At 38.1% G+C, this 17,364-nt stretch overlaps 2 protein-coding genes across 2 annotated transcripts; one reads left to right on the forward strand and one right to left on the reverse strand.

Moving 5' to 3' along the window:
• The first annotated feature begins 243 nt into the window (after positions 1–243).
• Positions 244–2,578, forward strand: LOC140809480 (uncharacterized). The gene has a single exon (XM_073167121.1). It carries the CDS (start codon positions 502–504, stop codon positions 2,446–2,448), a length of 1,947 nt encoding a protein of 648 aa, XP_073023222.1. The 5' UTR covers positions 244–501; the 3' UTR covers positions 2,449–2,578.
• A 9,208-nt stretch (positions 2,579–11,786) lies between these two features.
• On the reverse strand, positions 11,787–12,923 carry LOC140810420 (uncharacterized). Its single transcript, XM_073168284.1, has one exon. It carries the CDS (start codon positions 12,921–12,923, stop codon positions 11,787–11,789), a length of 1,137 nt encoding a protein of 378 aa, XP_073024385.1.
• Positions 12,924–17,364: the final 4,441 nt, after the last annotated feature.

The following is a 17,364-nucleotide window of genomic DNA, read 5'->3' on the forward strand; positions in this document are numbered from 1 at the left end:
GAGTAAAATTGGAAAAATAGGATGTATTAAGAGTGAGATAAATAATCCTAGGGAGTGACGAGTTATTATTTTAACCTACCTAATATAACCTAATCATTTATAATAAGGATTGGATTGGTTAAATAAAAATCGTATCAAACACTTGATTATGTAAGTTTAATAATAATAAACCCACCCAATCCCATGAACCAAACACAGCCTAATACAAAAACCTCCCTTAATTTACAAATTACAAGTGAATCATTTCAATTGAAAGGCAAAACCTGCCCGTCCCGGTTTTGGAAAAACCGTCTCTTCCTTCTCCGTATCCCTAACCCACAACCGTGGAGACCTTCCTCTCACCAGGTACGGAAAACCCTTTCAAACTCTCTCTTCACACTCGCGTACGTGTGCTTAAGATTGACTGCTCCGATTTTTAGTGGATGAGATATTCGCTGGGTGAAATTTAATTGATTGAAACTGGGATTTCTTGATTTGGATGTTTTATGCGAGGTTCGATCAATGGGGGTTGTAGTGGAATATGTGCAAAATATATGGCCCTTCTCTGTGTTTGTATTCAATGACTTGAGAGCATCAGATGGAATAGTTAGGAAGTTGCGGATCCCGGAAACCACGAAGCATTTTGTTTATGCGATTCCCGAGCCTGAATCTCAGGCTGTGATATATGTGCTGTCTGTTCAGAATTTGTCTGAGAGATCAGCTTTGGATGCTGAGTGTCTGATTAAAGAGATTAAACCTGACGCTGTAGTTGTTCAAGTAGGGCTATCAAATGGTTTAGGTGGTAATGGGTTTTCAAATGGTGGAACCGAGTCAACGAAGAGTAGTAGTAGTAGTAGTAGTATTGTTGAGAATGGTCTGACAATTGACGAATGCAGTGTCCCAACATCGTCGTTTGAGGTGTTAAAGAGATGTTTTTTGCATAAGATTAACAAAGAAAAGTATGAGGATATGGCAGGGAGTGTGGTGTTGAGGGAAATCTTCGGGGTGAGTTTTAACCAGCATTTTGTGGCAGCCAAGAAGGCGGCAGAGGAAGTTGGTTCTTCATTTTTCATGCTCGAGTCACCTTTTGCAAAATGCAGCACAGGTGGAGTTAGTGAGTGTGATTTGGACACTGAGAACGAGGTTGCAAAGTCGAGTACTGGAATCCAAAATTCATTCGGTCTACAAACAAGTAACTTGGTTCCTGGAAGAATGGTAAGTTCGGTGGCCTCCGTGAATTCAAGGGCCTTTTGTGTCACGGATGGTATTGAGTCTCGAATGGTAAAGTCGTTATCATCACATTTGGTTCACTCAAGTCCTGTTTCAAAGGTTGGTAGTGAAGTTGTTCAGCCTTTAGTAGATTATGATGTTCCGGAATTCGCAAAATCAGTCTATCCATTACTTGTTGATTTGCATGATATATTTGTTGAAATTCCATCTATGAAGACGGCGTTGGCATGTGCACAGAAAATGCTTTGTGATGTGAAAAAGGGAGAAACTATTGAGACTCGACTCCTTTCAGAAGTTTATGCATTTCAGATTGCAGTTGAGGGGCTGAGAATTGCCCTGAATAATGCCAGTCGAGTATCATTGGGCAAATTAAGAAATCCCATCTCTGCGAATACCAAATTTTCTGAACTTCCTCTAGAGGACATGTCACATGCTATTCTTGCTCAGGCTCTTCGAAGTCATACTAAGCAGTACAAATCATTAGTTGCTGTAGTTGATGCTAGTGCATTAGCTGGGCTTAGGAAACACTGGAAAACCGATGTGCCAATTGACGTAAAAAACATGGTCGAACAACTCCTCACTGATCTTGGAGATGAGGGTAAGCTCGATGACTATTCTTACAGAAAGCGGTTATTGGCGGATAAACCTGTGGTGGCAGTTGGGGCTGGTGCAACAGCAATTTTAGGAGTCTCTTCCCTCACCAAAGTTATTCCAGCATCAACACTTATCCACATCCCTGCTTCGTTGAAACTCATGTTTGCTCAGACCCAAAAGGCTGTTATTTTTGCTATTGGCAAGGCTTTTGGTCCTAGCAAAGTGATTGCTCATGGAATGGCAAGTTCTATGTTGAAAAGCTCTACCGTGAAAGCTGCTGCATCCGCTGAGAAAATACGTTTTGTGGCTCACAGTATGATAGCCTCGGCAGAAAAAACGAGCCTTTCTGCCATGAGAACAGCGTTTTACGAAATCATGAGAAAAAGAAAAGTTCGACCAATGCGAGCTTTACCCTGGACTACCTTTGGGTGTAGTATTGCAACTTGTGCTGGTTTGCTTGTCTATGGTGATGGAATCGAATGTGTTGCCGAATCATTGCCTGCGGCTCCATCGATAGCCAGTTTGGGCCGTGGAATCCGAAGCTTGCATGAGGCATCTCAAGCCGTCAAGCAAGTGGAGAGTTCCAGAATACAAAAATCAATAGAATCACTTCTGTACAAATTCAAGAACTTAAAAACTCAATAAAACAAACGTTTATGCACAATCTTAGTAACTTCGTGGTCCATGACTCCTCACTCAGATACTTGAGTCTGGTAACTCTTTGTAAATAACACGAAGATATTACGTATTAGCTTGTGACTTTCCTTGAATATTTTCCGTTGTCTAATAGGAAATGGCATTTCTAAATCATTTTCTTTTTCAGTATTTCTTCTTAGAAAACAAGAAATGAAGGGTTCTGGCCTAAATGTTCCACAGTTTCTGATGTAGACCTACGGATGAATGATTAATCACAATTTTATATCCACCCGATATTTGTGTATTTTTTTATCAACCCATATTCATAACATGGCTTGTGGAAATATAGTCCTACAAATCGATTGTGTTGGAATTTACATTATAAAGTTTTTATCATAATGGGTAAAGTTTATAATACTGCATCACGAGAATAACTTTTTTGATTGAATTACTCGTCAAAGTCTTATATTCAGCGAAAATATATTATATCCTAAATCAAATTTTTTATTTCTTCCATTTGCATTTTAAATGAATTGCCCATTTTTATTTTAATTATTAAATAATGTGTCGGCAATAAAAAAACTTATAAATCGTAAATTTGTCGGGAAAATTAATAAATGCATCCGATATTTTAGTCGGTGACACATCACTCTGCAACAAATTTGAAGCGTACGAAGAAATAAAAAGGTGCAGTAATTATTAAAAAAATACAAAAACGTCTGACATATGTGTGTCTCCTTCGTTTTACTTCTCAAAATTAAATAAATAAGCTGGTTTTTTTTTTTTTACGGTTTGAGTTTAGATAAAAATTCAATCAGAATAAATTCATATCTCAAATATTTGTCAAATCGATTTTTCTTTGGTCATCCTGACTAACCCAAAAAAATGTTTTTGTACTCCTTAGGTCCACATGTGTTTATCGAATAAAATTTGGTATAAAACATTGAAAATCTAGAATAAATATATGATTTTTCAGGATTAAATATTTTATATGACCCTGATATATAATTTCTTTTTTTTTTAACATCAACTAACAGCTTTATTAATCTTCAACTTGAGAGATACAATCGTTCATAATGATTGTGCTAATAGAGATAGGGAGGACTACAGAAATACCAAAACAAGCTTGTTAGAGAGCCGTTTTAACCAAAGTATGAGCGGCACTATTAGCTTGTCTCCTAACGTGATCAACTTTGAAAGAAGTCTGATTCCTGATGATGGCCCGACAGGCTGTGATAGTGAGACCAAATTCAGTATGGTCTTGTGCATCGGAGTGGATTGCAACTGCTGCTATCTTTGAGTCTGTTTCCACTATTACCTTGTCGTAGCCCATGTCTTTAATCCAGCTTAGAGCTTCGAGGATAGCAAGTGCTTCTGCTTCTTTTACAAGTGCTGCTCCATGGTGGAGACTGGTTCTACAACTTATGAATGAGCCACTTGAGTCCCTGATTACCAAACCAACCGCAAATAATCTTTTATCGATGCCAAAACTCGCGTCAACATTACATTTGAAGAAATCTTCCGTGGGTTTCCTCCAGACCGCGTTCGCTCGCAAGTTCGGTGACTGGTTTGGCTGGTTTTCTAATGATCTTACGGCAAGCCAATCATTAAGAGTGTCGAGGGCGTATGTTATCGTCCGATCTGCAGAATGCGAAGTGTTGTTCCAGATTCTGTCATTGCGTGAGTGCCAGATGCTCCAGAGAATCATCACAAAGTTTCGCCGCCTCACGACATCCAGCCTTTCCAAGATATTAAAGAACCACTCTTCAAAGTTCTCGATCTCGGGGGGAGTTGAATTGACTTCAGCCTTCACTTGAGATAGCTCCCAGCAATCTTGAGCAAACTGGCATGTATAGAATAGATGCCAAGGTTGTTCTAGCATAGAGTTACAATTTACACATGTGGCTGGGACCAGAAGATTTTTTTCCTGAAGCTTTATTCTTGTAGGGAGCCAATTCCGCACCATGCGCCACGCGAGGTTTTAACCTTGGGTGGCATATTTAAATCCCATAATTTATTCCATGCACCAGATACGCTGTTCCCTCGTCCTGTGTAGATTGTGTTCATGGCTAGATGATACCCCGACCTCACAGTGTAATTCCCATCATTGCTGTATCTCCATATGCGGACATCTGGATCGTTGGTCATTAGGGGAATATTTGTGATTTCTGAAGTGTCTCTTGTACAGAAAATTCCTTCAATGAGCTCTGTATCCCATCCATGTGTAAGTGGATCCATTAAATCAGCAACTTTCAGAGATTCTAGACCCGGGGTGATTTGGGATTCTACTCGAGGTTTGTCCAGATTTCGTAGCCATGGCTCTGACCATACCGAAATGTTGCTGCCGTTTCCAATTCTCCAACGATAACCTTCGCGGATTAAGGCCTGCGAATGCCAAATACTCCTCCATATGAAGCTAGGATTAGATCCTAAAGCTGCTTTCAGGAAATCCTTGTTTGGAAAATATTTTGCTTTGAGGACTTGAGATACAAGAGTATGGGGGTTGGACATTATATTCCACCCTTGCTTGCCAAGCATCGCGAGATTAAAACCATGGAGATTACGGAAACCCAGGCCACCATTCTTTTTCTTCACACAGAGTTGGTCCCAGTTTGTCCAGCAGATACCACGTGAGTTGCCTCTCGTTCCCCACCAATAAGAGTTCATCATTCTTTGGAGTTCGTCGGCTAAGGAAACAGGGAGGAGGAATATTTGCATACAGTAAGCTGGTATAGCTTGTGAAACTGATTTGATAAGTACTTCTCTCCCGGCCTTTGAGATAGCTCGTCCATGCCAACCCTGGATTCGCTTCCATAATCGGTCTTTGAGATATGCGAAGATAGCCTTCTTTTTACTACCTATTAGCGATGGTAGGCCTAGGTACTTTCCTGTGTTTAGGGGATTTGAGATTCCCAAAGATGAAGAGAGATCGGCCTAGAGGGATGAAGAAACATTGCGGCTGAACATTATTCCAGATTTGTGCAAATTGATCATCTGCCCCGATGCTGCTTCAAATGCTTTAAGGATGTCCACGGTCTTGTTACTCTCCTCAGTTTCTGCCCTGAAGAACAGAAAGCAGTCATCAGCAAACATTAAGTGTGAGATAGGCGGCGCCCGCCTACAAGCTTTGACCCCATGAATGGCTCCCCTTGCTTCAGCTTTGGACATCAATGATGAGAGTCCTTGTGTACAAATGATGAATAGGTAAGGGGATAGTGGGCAGCCCTGTCTAAGACCCCGCTTTGCTATTATTGGCCCGACCTTGTTATTATTAACTTTGATGTTATAGGAAACTGATGTGATGCAGAGCATGATATAGTTCATCCAGCGGTTGCAAAAGCCCAGCTTTAACATGATCGATTTTAGGAAGCCCCAATCGATGCGGTCATATGCTTTGCTAAAATCAATTTTCAGAGCTACATCCCCTTTTTTTCCTCTGGTTTTTCGGTTCATGGAATGTATTGTTTCAAACACCAGGATGACATTGTCTGTGATTGCCCTTCCTTTAGTAAAAGCAGACTGATGCTTGGATATAATGTCTGGCAGGACACCCTTCATCCGATTAGCGAGAACTTTCGCTATTAACTTGTATAGAACATTACAAAGCGATATGGGCCTCAAGTCTTTCATGGATAAGGGTGATTCGCATTTTGGAATAAGCACAACATTTGTATTGTTCAACTTTGGTGGAAATTGGAGATTCTGGAGCCATTTTTTACAATCACTAGTCACTGGAGAGCCCACCAAATTCCAGAATTTCTGAAAAAAGCCCGGGTTGAAGCCGTCTGGTCCAGGTGACTTGTCAGCTTTCATTTGAAAAATAGCTTTCTTGAACTCTTCTTCTTTGAATGGCGCTGTTAAGCTCTCGTTTACTTCATCTGTGACCACTCTATCTACGACTTGCATGACAGGTTCATAGATTGCTTCAGCTTCCTCGAATAACTTCTCGAAGTATGTCGAGACTACCTTGCAGATATCTGTAGTGTTTGAGTGCCTTACCCCACTGTCTGTTAAATATATTCGTATATATTGAAAAGGTGTGTATGAAAAGTTGTATTTGTATTGAAACAATACAATTTCAAAAGGAATGGTTTACACCTTTTCTGAAAGGCCATATATGAATAGTTGCAATGTTTAATTCATCAATTATTGAAGTCAATAAAAGGGGTCAACTTGAGTTAGGTTTGCTGCAGAAAATCTATCTACAAGGTTTGAATATTATTGAAAGAAACTTTCTTACGTATATTGTATCTAGAACATTCAAAGTGCATTGTTTCTTCTAGTTTCTTCATTTTATCCTACAGGATATTTGCTCTGATTTATTTGCACAAAACAGAGAGCAAATAAAGCCTAAAGGAAAGTGTAGATCCTACACGATTTGAAGCCGATTTCGTATCGCAGAATTCTTCGCCATTTCTTTTATTTGTTTTACCCAATAATCTTTAGGCTTTATCTTTGTTTCAAAATAATGGCAAGTTCGATCAAGGATCTGGCTACAAATATCGTGAAGTTGGAGCGTTTTGATGGTGGGCAATTCATACGATGGCAGAAACGAGTTCACTTCCTGTTGGTGGCTTTAAAGATAGCATATGTTCTCAGTACTCCCAAACCTACAGAAACTGATGGAGAAACAATTGAAGAAATAAGGAACCGTCAAAAGTGGGAGAATGATGACGAAATATGCAGGGGACATATACTCAACGCCATGTGTGACAGTTTATTTGACGTCTATCATCTGATACCCACCGCTAAAGAGTTATGGGACAGAATAGAGGCAAGATACATGCAAGAGGACTCTTCAAGTAAGAAATTTCTGGTCTCTACTTTTCTGAATTTCAAAATGATAGATTCAAGGCTTGTCATGGAACAATTTTCAGAAGTAGAGAAAATGCTTAATAGATTTAACCAACACAAATTACACATGGATGAAACCATAGTTGTCAGTTCTATCATAGATAAACTTCCTCCATCTTGGAAAGATTTTAAAAAGGATCTCAAACATAAAAAGGAAGATATTTCTCTTGAGGCCCTTGCTAACTCTCTTCGAATAGAAGAAGAATTTCGTGTGCAAGAGAAAAACAATTCTCAGGTTCTGCAAGAGTCAAAATACAAAGATGCACCAAGCAAAGTGCATGTGGTGGAATCTGGACAAACCAGTAAGTTCAACAAAGGAAAAAGGGCAAATCAGTCTAAAGATGATCAACTTGAAAAAAAGAGGAGAAAAGGCAAGTGTTATCACTGCAACAAAGAAGGGCACTACAAGTTTGAGTGTCGCCTTTTGAAAAAGAAGATTAACAAGGGTGAAGCACCAAAAGAAGTTACACAGAGCATGGTTGCCATGATTTCTGAATTGAACATGGTGGAGGAAGACTTTTCCTGGTGGGTTGATACAGGAGCTACCAAACATGTGTGCAAAAACAAGGAATTTTTCAAGAATTTAAAGGTCATGAATGATCCCAATGCAGTGGTATATATGGGAAATGCATCTACTACTTCCATCTTAGGTACAGGAGAAGTAGATTTAAAATTCACTTCTGGACATGTTGTAACTTTGACAAATGTATTGTATGTGCCAGAAGTAAGAAAGAATCTTGTTAGTGGTAGTATGCTTAACAAGTTTGGTTTCAAACTTGTATTTGAAGCTGATAAGTTTGTCCTTAGCAAGAGAGGAATGTTTGTTGGAAAGGGTTACGTTTGTAACGGCATGTTTAAATTAAATGTCATGCCGATAAACAAGAATAAAGATATATCTTCTTTTGTGTACTTTATTGAGTCACCTTTTACGTTATGGCATAATAGATTAGGACATGTGAATTATAAAAGAATTGATCAAATGATAAAACTTGATTTGTTGCCATGGATTAAACAAGATGCAGGAAAATGTAAGACTTGCATGCTCACAAAAATAACTAGACAACCATTTCCTAAAATAGACAGAAAAACTTCAAAATTAGAACTGATACACAGTGATATTTGTGATTTACATGGTACACCAACTTTTTGAGGAAAAAAGTACTTTGCTACTTTTATTGACGACTACAGTAGATTTTGCTATGTATTTTTATTACATACTAAGGATGAAGTAATTGAAAAATTTAAAATATTTAAGGCTGAAGTTGAGTTATTTTGTGAATCTAGAATAAAATGTCTTAGAACCGATAGAGGAGGTGAATACTATCAAAACAATTTCTTTGAAACTAGTGGTATCAAACATCAAGTAACTGCTCCGTATACGCCACAACAAAATGGTGTGGCTGAAAGGAAAAATAGAGTATTAATCGAAATGGTTAATGCCATGTTGTCAAACTCAAAATTAAGTCAAGGATATTGGGGAGAAGCAGTTTTAACTGCTTGTTATATACTAAATAGAATTCCTACTAAGAGAAATTCTGTCACCCCATATGAATTTTGGTTCAATAAAAAACCAAACATCAAATATTTGAGAGTTTGGGGTTGTAGAGCTGTAGTGAAGCTTCCTGAACCAAAGAAAAGAAAGTTGAGAGAAAGAGGTGTTGAATGCACATTTTTGGGATATGCACAAAATAGCAAGGCCTATAGATTTATTGTGGTAGAACCTCATGATTTAATTTCAGTTAATACTATAATTGAATCAAGAGATGCCATTTTTGATGAGTCTAGGTTCTCCTCAATGCACAAGGAAGTCTGTGATAAAATAAAACAAGACTTCACAGCATTAAAAGCTTCAAATGACAAAGAAGAAATTATTGAGTTAAGAAGGAGCAAAAGAGCCAAGATAACTAAGTCATTTGGCTCAGATTTTGTAACTTATCTTACTGAAGGAACAAGACAAGAACTAAGTAACAAAATACCTTATTGTTTTATTACCGAAAGTGATCCCAAAACATTTGATGAGGCAATAAATTCTCAAGATGCCTTGTTTTGGAAAGAAGCGATAAATGATGAGATGGATTCAATTATGGCTAATAAAACTTGGGAATTAGTGGATTTACCACCTGGTTCCAAACCTATTGATTGTAAATGGATCTTCAAAAAGAAGATGAAAACAGATGGAACAATAGACAAGTTTAAAGCCAGATTAGTAGCCAAAGGTTTTACTCAAAAACACTGCTTGGATTATTTTGATACTTATTCACCGGTAGCTAGAATAACTACAATTCGGTTACTTATTGCTTTAGCTTCGACCCAAAAATGGGTAATTCACCAAATGGATGTAAAAACAGCATTTCTAAATGATGAGTTAGAAGAAGAAGTATATATGAAACAACCAGAAGGGTTTATTCTATCAGGTCAAGAAAGAAAAGTATGCAAACTTGTGAAATCTCTGTATGGACTAAAACAAGCACCGAAACAATGGCATCAAAAATTTGATTGTGTTATTACTGCTAATGGATTCAAGATAAATGAATCAGACAAATGTGTTTACAGCAAGTATAACGAAGGCAAAGGTGTCATTATATGCTTGTATGTAGATGACATGCTAATTTTTGGCACCGATTTAGAACAAGTCATTAAAACCAAAGAATTGCTATCTAGCAAATTTGAAATGAAAGACATAGGTGAGGCAAATGTTATCCTAGGAATAAAAATTGTAAGGGATCGAGAATCAATTCAACTCTCACAATCTCATTACATAGAAAAAATTCTCAAGAGGTTCAATCATTTAGAATGCAAACCTGCCTCAACTCCTATAGATCCCAAGATCAATTATGTGAAGAACTCTAGTGGTTCAGTATCCCAATTGGAGTATGCTCAAGTTGTTGGGAGTCTAATGTATGCAATGACTTGCACAAGACCTGATATAGCTTATGCTATTAGCGTGTTAAGTAGGTACACGAGCAATCCAAATAAGCAACATTGGTTTGGAATAACTAGGATACTTAGGTATCTTGAAGGCACAAAAGACTATAGCCTACGATATTGTGGGTATCCTTCTGTTCTTGAAGGATACTCAGATGCTAGTTGGATAACTAACAAAGATGACCACTCATCCACAAGTGGTTGGATCTTTATGTTTGGTGGAGGAGCAATTTCTTGGGGTTCTAAGAAGCAAACATGTATTTCAGACTCCACCATGGCATCTGAATTCGTAGCTTTAGCATCAACTAGCAAGGAAGCCGAATGGCTTCGAAATTTACTTTTTGAAATTCCAATGTGGCCCAAACCAATGGCACCAATATCTATTCATTGTGATAGTGCCTCTACACTAGCAAAAGCTTACAACGAAGTGTATAATGGTAAATCAAGGCACATTGGATTGAGACACAGTATAGTAAGAAGCTTGATTACAAGTGGAATAATTACAATTGATTTTGTACCATCAAAAGAAAATCTAGCAGATCCTTTGACAAAAGGATTGAACAGAGAAATGGTATTGCGAACATCAAAAGAGATGGGATTAAAGTCCAACAAATAAAATCACTAACAATGGAAACCTCAATTCAATGCTAGATATATCTTCTGGTCTTGAATTCAATGATTTAAAAGTACATTGTTATAGTGATTTGAACACTACGATGTCATCCCAAAAGTTGAGTAGTGTTGGTATTCCTGCCAGTAGTTAAAGGTTGAATAATTTTCTTAACAAGTCTTGTTAAATGCCACATATGGCAGGGGCATTGAGTACTTGCCTATATGGGTGTTGGATTTAGGGCATCCACAAAGTTTCATGGACTAGACTTTGTAAACACTCACGAAAGGATAGAGATACGAGACCTAATGTATCGTTTATGACAATAGGAAGTTTTAAATTTGTGTGTATTTGTCTATGTGGTTATTCTTATATACAGGTGGTTCAAAGCTTGTCTACCTATTTGTATTCAGTAACTATAAAGCACATTTACTAAGATAATGGTTCAATCGAAAGATACCATTGTTGATGCATGAATTCTCAAGAATATTCGGTGATTCTTTGAAGGCATTTCAATATATAGAAAATGGCAGGGGATTGTTAAATATATTCGTATATATTGAAAAGGTGTGTATGAAAAGTTGTATTTGTATTGAAACAATACAATTTCAAAAGGAATGGTTTACACCTTTTCTGAAAGGCCATATATGAATAGTTGCAATGTTTAATTCATCAATTATTGAAGTCAATAAAAGGGGTCAACTTGAGTTAGGTTTGCTGCAGAAAATCTATCTACAAGGTTTGAATATTATTGAAAGAAACTTTCTTACGTATATTGTATCTAGAACATTCAAAGTGCATTGTTTCTTCTAGTTTCTTCATCTTATCCTACAGGATATTTGCTCTGATTTATTTGCACAAAACAGAGAGCAAATAAAGCCTAAAGGAAAGTGTAGATCCTACACGATTTGAAGCCGATTTCGTATCGCAGAATTCTTCGCCATTTCTTTTATTTGTTTTACCCAATACTGTCATCGTCGAGTGATTTGATTTGGTTTCTTTCCTTTCTTTGAGTAGCCACTGAGTGAAAGAATTGTGTGTTAAGGTCTCCATATTGAAGCCAATACTCCTTTGCTCTTTGCTTCCAATGCATCTCTTCCTGACTGATTAGCTTGGTGAGATTATACTTTATTCTTTGAATCCCAACTGCATCTTCCTCACTATCGGACAAACGGAGGCTTTCAATGTCTTTTTTGCACTGTTCGATCTCATCTTTGAAAATCCTGTTTTTCTTTCGACCCCACTCAGCTAGCTTAGTAGATAATGACTCCATTTTTTCCATGATATTGTCCCCTACGTTGTTCTCCCAATTGGAGGTGATAAAAGCTTGTAAATCTGGCTCTTTATACCATTTTTTTTCAAACATAAACTCACGAGTTCTGACCATTTGCAATCGAGGTGCAGTGTTGATGAGGATAGGTGAATGATCGGACACAGATGCGCAGAGGTTATGGAGCTGAGCATTGGGAAACTTTTCCATCCAAGAGGATGTTACTAGAGCACGATCAAGGCGTTCTTCAACAGCCGTGGTCGTCCCTTTCCCTCTTTCCCAAGTGAATTGGTATCCTATTAATGGTAAGTCCGAGAGTCCACTATCCATTACCGCTTGCCTAAAACCCGTGTACAGCCATTGCGGATGTCCGTGCTTTCCTTTCTTATCTTCTGGGCTCAGTAGATCATTGAAATAGCCAATAATGCACCATGGCAGAGGAGATTGAGTGCTGAGAGAGCGGAGTAAAGCCCAAGACTCCGGTCTCTTTCCTCTTTCAGGAAATCCATAGAAACCCGTAAGGCGCCATCTTGGGATGTTATTCGAATCGACTTCTATATCTATATGGTTGCGTGAGTACCCTGTAATAGTACAAGCCACTGTTTGTTTCCATAAAACCGCTAGACCTCCACTTCGGCCAAATCTATCCACAGAGAAGGCACCAGCAAATCTCATCTTCACCCGAATTTCTTCAATCTTAACAGCATGCACTAGTGTTTCTGATAAGAACACCACATCGGCCTTGTGAGCTTTGATAAGCTCACAAAGGATTGGAACTGCACGAGGATGGCCAAGCCCTCTGCAGTTCCAGCTCAGAACAATCATCTTTCTCGGCGGGCCTGGTGTTCCAGGCCTGCCGCTAAAAAATGCTCGCATTGGATCTTTGGGTGATTTGGAAGTTTGTCAGACTCGTCTTGTGCTTCATGGGGGGAGTCCATGTCCATAATTTTAACTTGGGCTTCTGATCGCAGCCCATCTCGTCTTCTCTTCTTATCATCATGGATGGTCAGTTCAATATTTTCCTCTATTTGATTGCCTACAATCTCGGGTGCTCTGATTTCTTTGTTATGCGAATTGATATTCAAGTTGGCAACCACCATTTGAGTTCCTGATTGGTGGGGAGTCAAATCTTTGGATATCCCTTGATTTCTCCTGAGATCTCGGCCATCTTTCCAAAATTCAACATTTCCCTCCATAGTGTTTTGACTGTTACCAGCACCGTCCTCATCCCGTAACCACCGCTCTCCGCCGGTGGCCGCTGATCGCCTTGGAGTTGCCCTTAGCCATATCCCCCATTCTTTAGTAGGATTTGAGTTGGTTGCTTCGAAAAGTAGATCACTAAACTTGTCTGAGTGGCCTAAGATACCACAGTAGAAGCAGAAAATACTAAGCTTTTCATATTTAAAATTGACGATTGAGAACTCTCTCCCTGCCTTTTTAATCTTCTTGAATCTCTTTAGTGGTTTACGAACGTCCACGTTAACTTTTATACGCATGTAACTCCTCCAGAATGATGAGTTGTTTTTGTCGTCGTATTCAATAAATCTTCCAACAAAGTCTCCCAATTGTTTGCCTACGCTTTGAGACATGAATCCCATGAGTAGGTCATGCACTTGAATCCAAAAGTTGACCCAGTATAATGGCACATTTGTGGGGACTTCACCAGGTTGGAGTTTGTGATGAATAAGCAGAAAGTTGTCGAAGGTCCAGGGGCCACCATCCATTATTCGGCTCAGGTCCATAGAGTGGAAAAACTGGAACAAATAGATGTTAGATCTGATTTCTTTTACAGCCATACCCCAAGCAGGTCGCCAAATTTTCGCCAACCTATTGCGCATGATGTTAAAATTGATTGGACGATCATGAGGAATCTCCCAACCATACAAAACTCAGAGTTCTGCTCTGGAGACTGGATGTCTGATGATTCAAAAACCAATTCCTCTTCCTCCTCGATGGAGAGGCAAAGATTTGCAAACGAGGACTCCATTGTTTAAAAAACTCACCTCTCAATAGAGAGAAAAACTAAGCCTCATCAGAAGAGAGAATCAATTTTTTCAACATATAACGTTATTGATATATAATTTCTAAGTATCCAAACATGTATAACAAATTTTTATATTAACTACAGCCTTTTTGGATTAAAATTCGGTACAAAATCTTGAAAGTATAATATTAATATATGATATTTGAGTAGTAAATGTTTCAGATTTGGAACTAATATATGATTTTTGAGTACTCAAATATGTATAAAAAATTTGTATTAATGACACGTGTTATTTCGGATGAAAATTGGTACAAAACATTATATATATGGTACTGATATATGATATTTCAGTATAAACTATTTCACATCGAATACTAATATATGATACTTGAACACACAGACAAGTTTAGTGAGTACTGATATTAATATAATTGTTTCAAATTTATACTCAAAATAATACTTTTTATATCCATCTAAAACAATTTATTCTACGATATTATATATATGTTTCATATTTTCATTTTTTTAACCGAATTTCATCCGAAAAAATAATTATAACACCAGGGAATGAATTTTTTTTTTATGTGAATCAAATATTGCTAAGAATGTTTCAGTCTTTATTAGATTAAATACACATTTAATTATATTGGTGAAGATTTAAATGCAAGTTTTTTTTTTTTTATATAGGATTCATTCAGTCACTACCAAAACCTTTAAATATTAACAGTTACATAATTGAACTGGAGTAAATTACTTGCATCCATAAATTTTTTTTTTAGTATGCATCCATAAATTTTTGGACTCTGTTACAAAATATATTTTTCTTCTTGCTATTAGAAAAATGTACGTGAAAAATTTTCACTTTTGCTGCAAGAGCACTGCTAAATCAAGAATCATCTTAACAAAAACTTACCCGAACAAAATCAAGATTCAATTTTTAATTTTTCGTATGATGAGAAACTAGATAAAATTCCATTGCTTTTTCAAAGTCGGTGATGGCACGCAGTCCACGCTACTGTGTTGTCTAATGTTAAAGGTATCCTCTCTTTTCATCGTTTGCATGCACAACTCGATATAGATTTACACAAAGCTCAATCCGGCTTTATACATTTGCGTGAATGATTCTTTCTTTATTTATTTATACATTATGCGCTGAAATTAACCAAATTTATTTCCGAAATCGGTAAAAAGTATAGGTTTTTTTTTTCAGTTAAAGTAGAGATACAGCTGAAATAGTGCGGCCAAGAAATATATTTTCCTTTTGTTTGTTCAATGCTCTGGTTTTCTTGATGTGGGCACTGGATGGCGTTCGAGCTTGCAGTTTTCTGGGTTTTGGTTGATTTGTGTGGGTTAAAGTTCTGTCTTTTTTGTTGCAGTGGCTTTTAGTCGAAGGGTTGGGGTTGAGTTATCTGGTAGATTTTGGAAAATTTCGGAACTGGAATCAAAATCCTGTCATTAACTGTGTTCTTTTATTTATGGGTTTTTGTTTTAGTGCTCAGGTTTCCGTCTTTCTTCTCATGACACTGGTTTCTTAGTGGTTTAAGATGGATTGATTTCGCTTTGCATTGCTCCTAGGAATTGAATTTCATGTCTTGTTTGAATTTTACTGCGTTATTGGATTTCTACATCAATTTGGCTAGGAATGTCGAGCTGGCCGGAATCGAAAGGGGGCCGATTCAATGTTTTTGAGAGGCTAAATATTTATTTTTAAAAAAAATCACACATAAAATCTAGAAAAAACAATAATGTGAATGGGTGAGTGCCCTGGTGAGATCTCCTCTGTTCCTGGATAGATCTCCTTTTCTACTTGGATTTAGTTCAATATTTTTGTGTTTGAATCTCTCCTCATTAACCATCGGTTCTTGGTTCAAATGATGAAAAGGGAATATGTATTAAGACTTCTAATTTTCAAACTGCGGCATATGTCTTCGATCTTGAGAAGGATGTTTATGGAAACTGTAGATGTTTCTTTTTGTTTAAGATTATCTTAATTCAATTTGGTGGTTTTATTTTACTTTATGAACCATAGTTTAGTCATATTAGATTTGAGGTTAGATTTCCCTTGTTAAACTTCTGCTACATAGTCCAGGACATGCTAATGTAAGCTTGAAACTTGTATACTAATGGGAGCCTCGAGCTCCAGATTAGAAGAAGACAAAAGCCTGCAGCTACGTTGTGCATGAAAGACAATTATCAAACACGCACTTAACGGCAGGTGTTCTGTAGCAGCATCTCATATTGCTTATATAGAAGAACTTAAAATCTTGGGTGTTGCTTGTTGGTATCTGGTGGTGTCCTTCTCGAAATTCTGGAACAAAGTAACAACAACAATTCTTTTAAGTCGAGGCAAGGATAAATCCTTTATCCGCAAGACGATATTGCCCGTATACAAGTGCTGTACGTTAATGGCAATCGTCCCTAAGATACAACAACTCCTATCTAGATTAGTAGCACAACAAACTCTCGATTTCGACGAACAAAGAAACGCAAGATCTTTCAAGTGAGTATGAACGAAAATCTGCAGCAAGATGGAGAAGGAATTCGATGCAACAAAAAATATGCCAAATGAATGCAGGTAAGGGGTATTTATAGAGCATCAAAGATTACCTCGAATGGACACAACCTTTCGTACAAAGGTGCAATCTTTGGTGAATAGACGTGTTGTTTCGGTGAAAGAACGCCTTGTTCTTCTTCCGCACAGCAAAGCGCGCGCACCCGCGTGAGAACTGGCGCGGCCGCGCGCCCTGTTCTGTCTGCGCACCGTAAGGCACGCGCACCCGCGCTGCCGCGCGCCATGTTCTGTTCGATGACCCTCAAATCAGCAACAAGCACGCATCCACGCGGGATGTGGCGCACCCACGCGCCTTGCTCATTCTGAGTGCATGTATGTGAGTGCGAGTGCGAGTGTGACAAAATATATTTTCCAAATAAATTTATTCCAAAAGATTAATATTTGTCAAACACCACACCGCACCGCACCACACCGAGCCGGGCCAGGTTGGGCGGGCGCGCCGTGTGTTTAATTCACCGAGACCTAGCCTAGTAGCGTCTCCCCCCTTCTAAAAACTTCGGTACCTCTTGGGGCCCAAACCCATAGTCCATACTAGAACTAATAAGGAGAAGTAACTTCCTCTAGGCTTCCAATGTGGGACAACCACATTTCTATTTTATTCACATTTTCTAACAATCCCCACATGAATGAAATTAGTGCATGGATGCAGATTCACTTGAAAGTTTTTTTGAACTATTATTGCATCGGGAAAGGTAGCTTTTGGCTTTGAA

This window comes from Primulina eburnea, chromosome 13 (genome assembly GCF_022965805.1).
Source record: "Primulina eburnea isolate SZY01 chromosome 13, ASM2296580v1, whole genome shotgun sequence".
Taxonomy (NCBI): domain Eukaryota; kingdom Viridiplantae; phylum Streptophyta; class Magnoliopsida; order Lamiales; family Gesneriaceae; genus Primulina; species Primulina eburnea.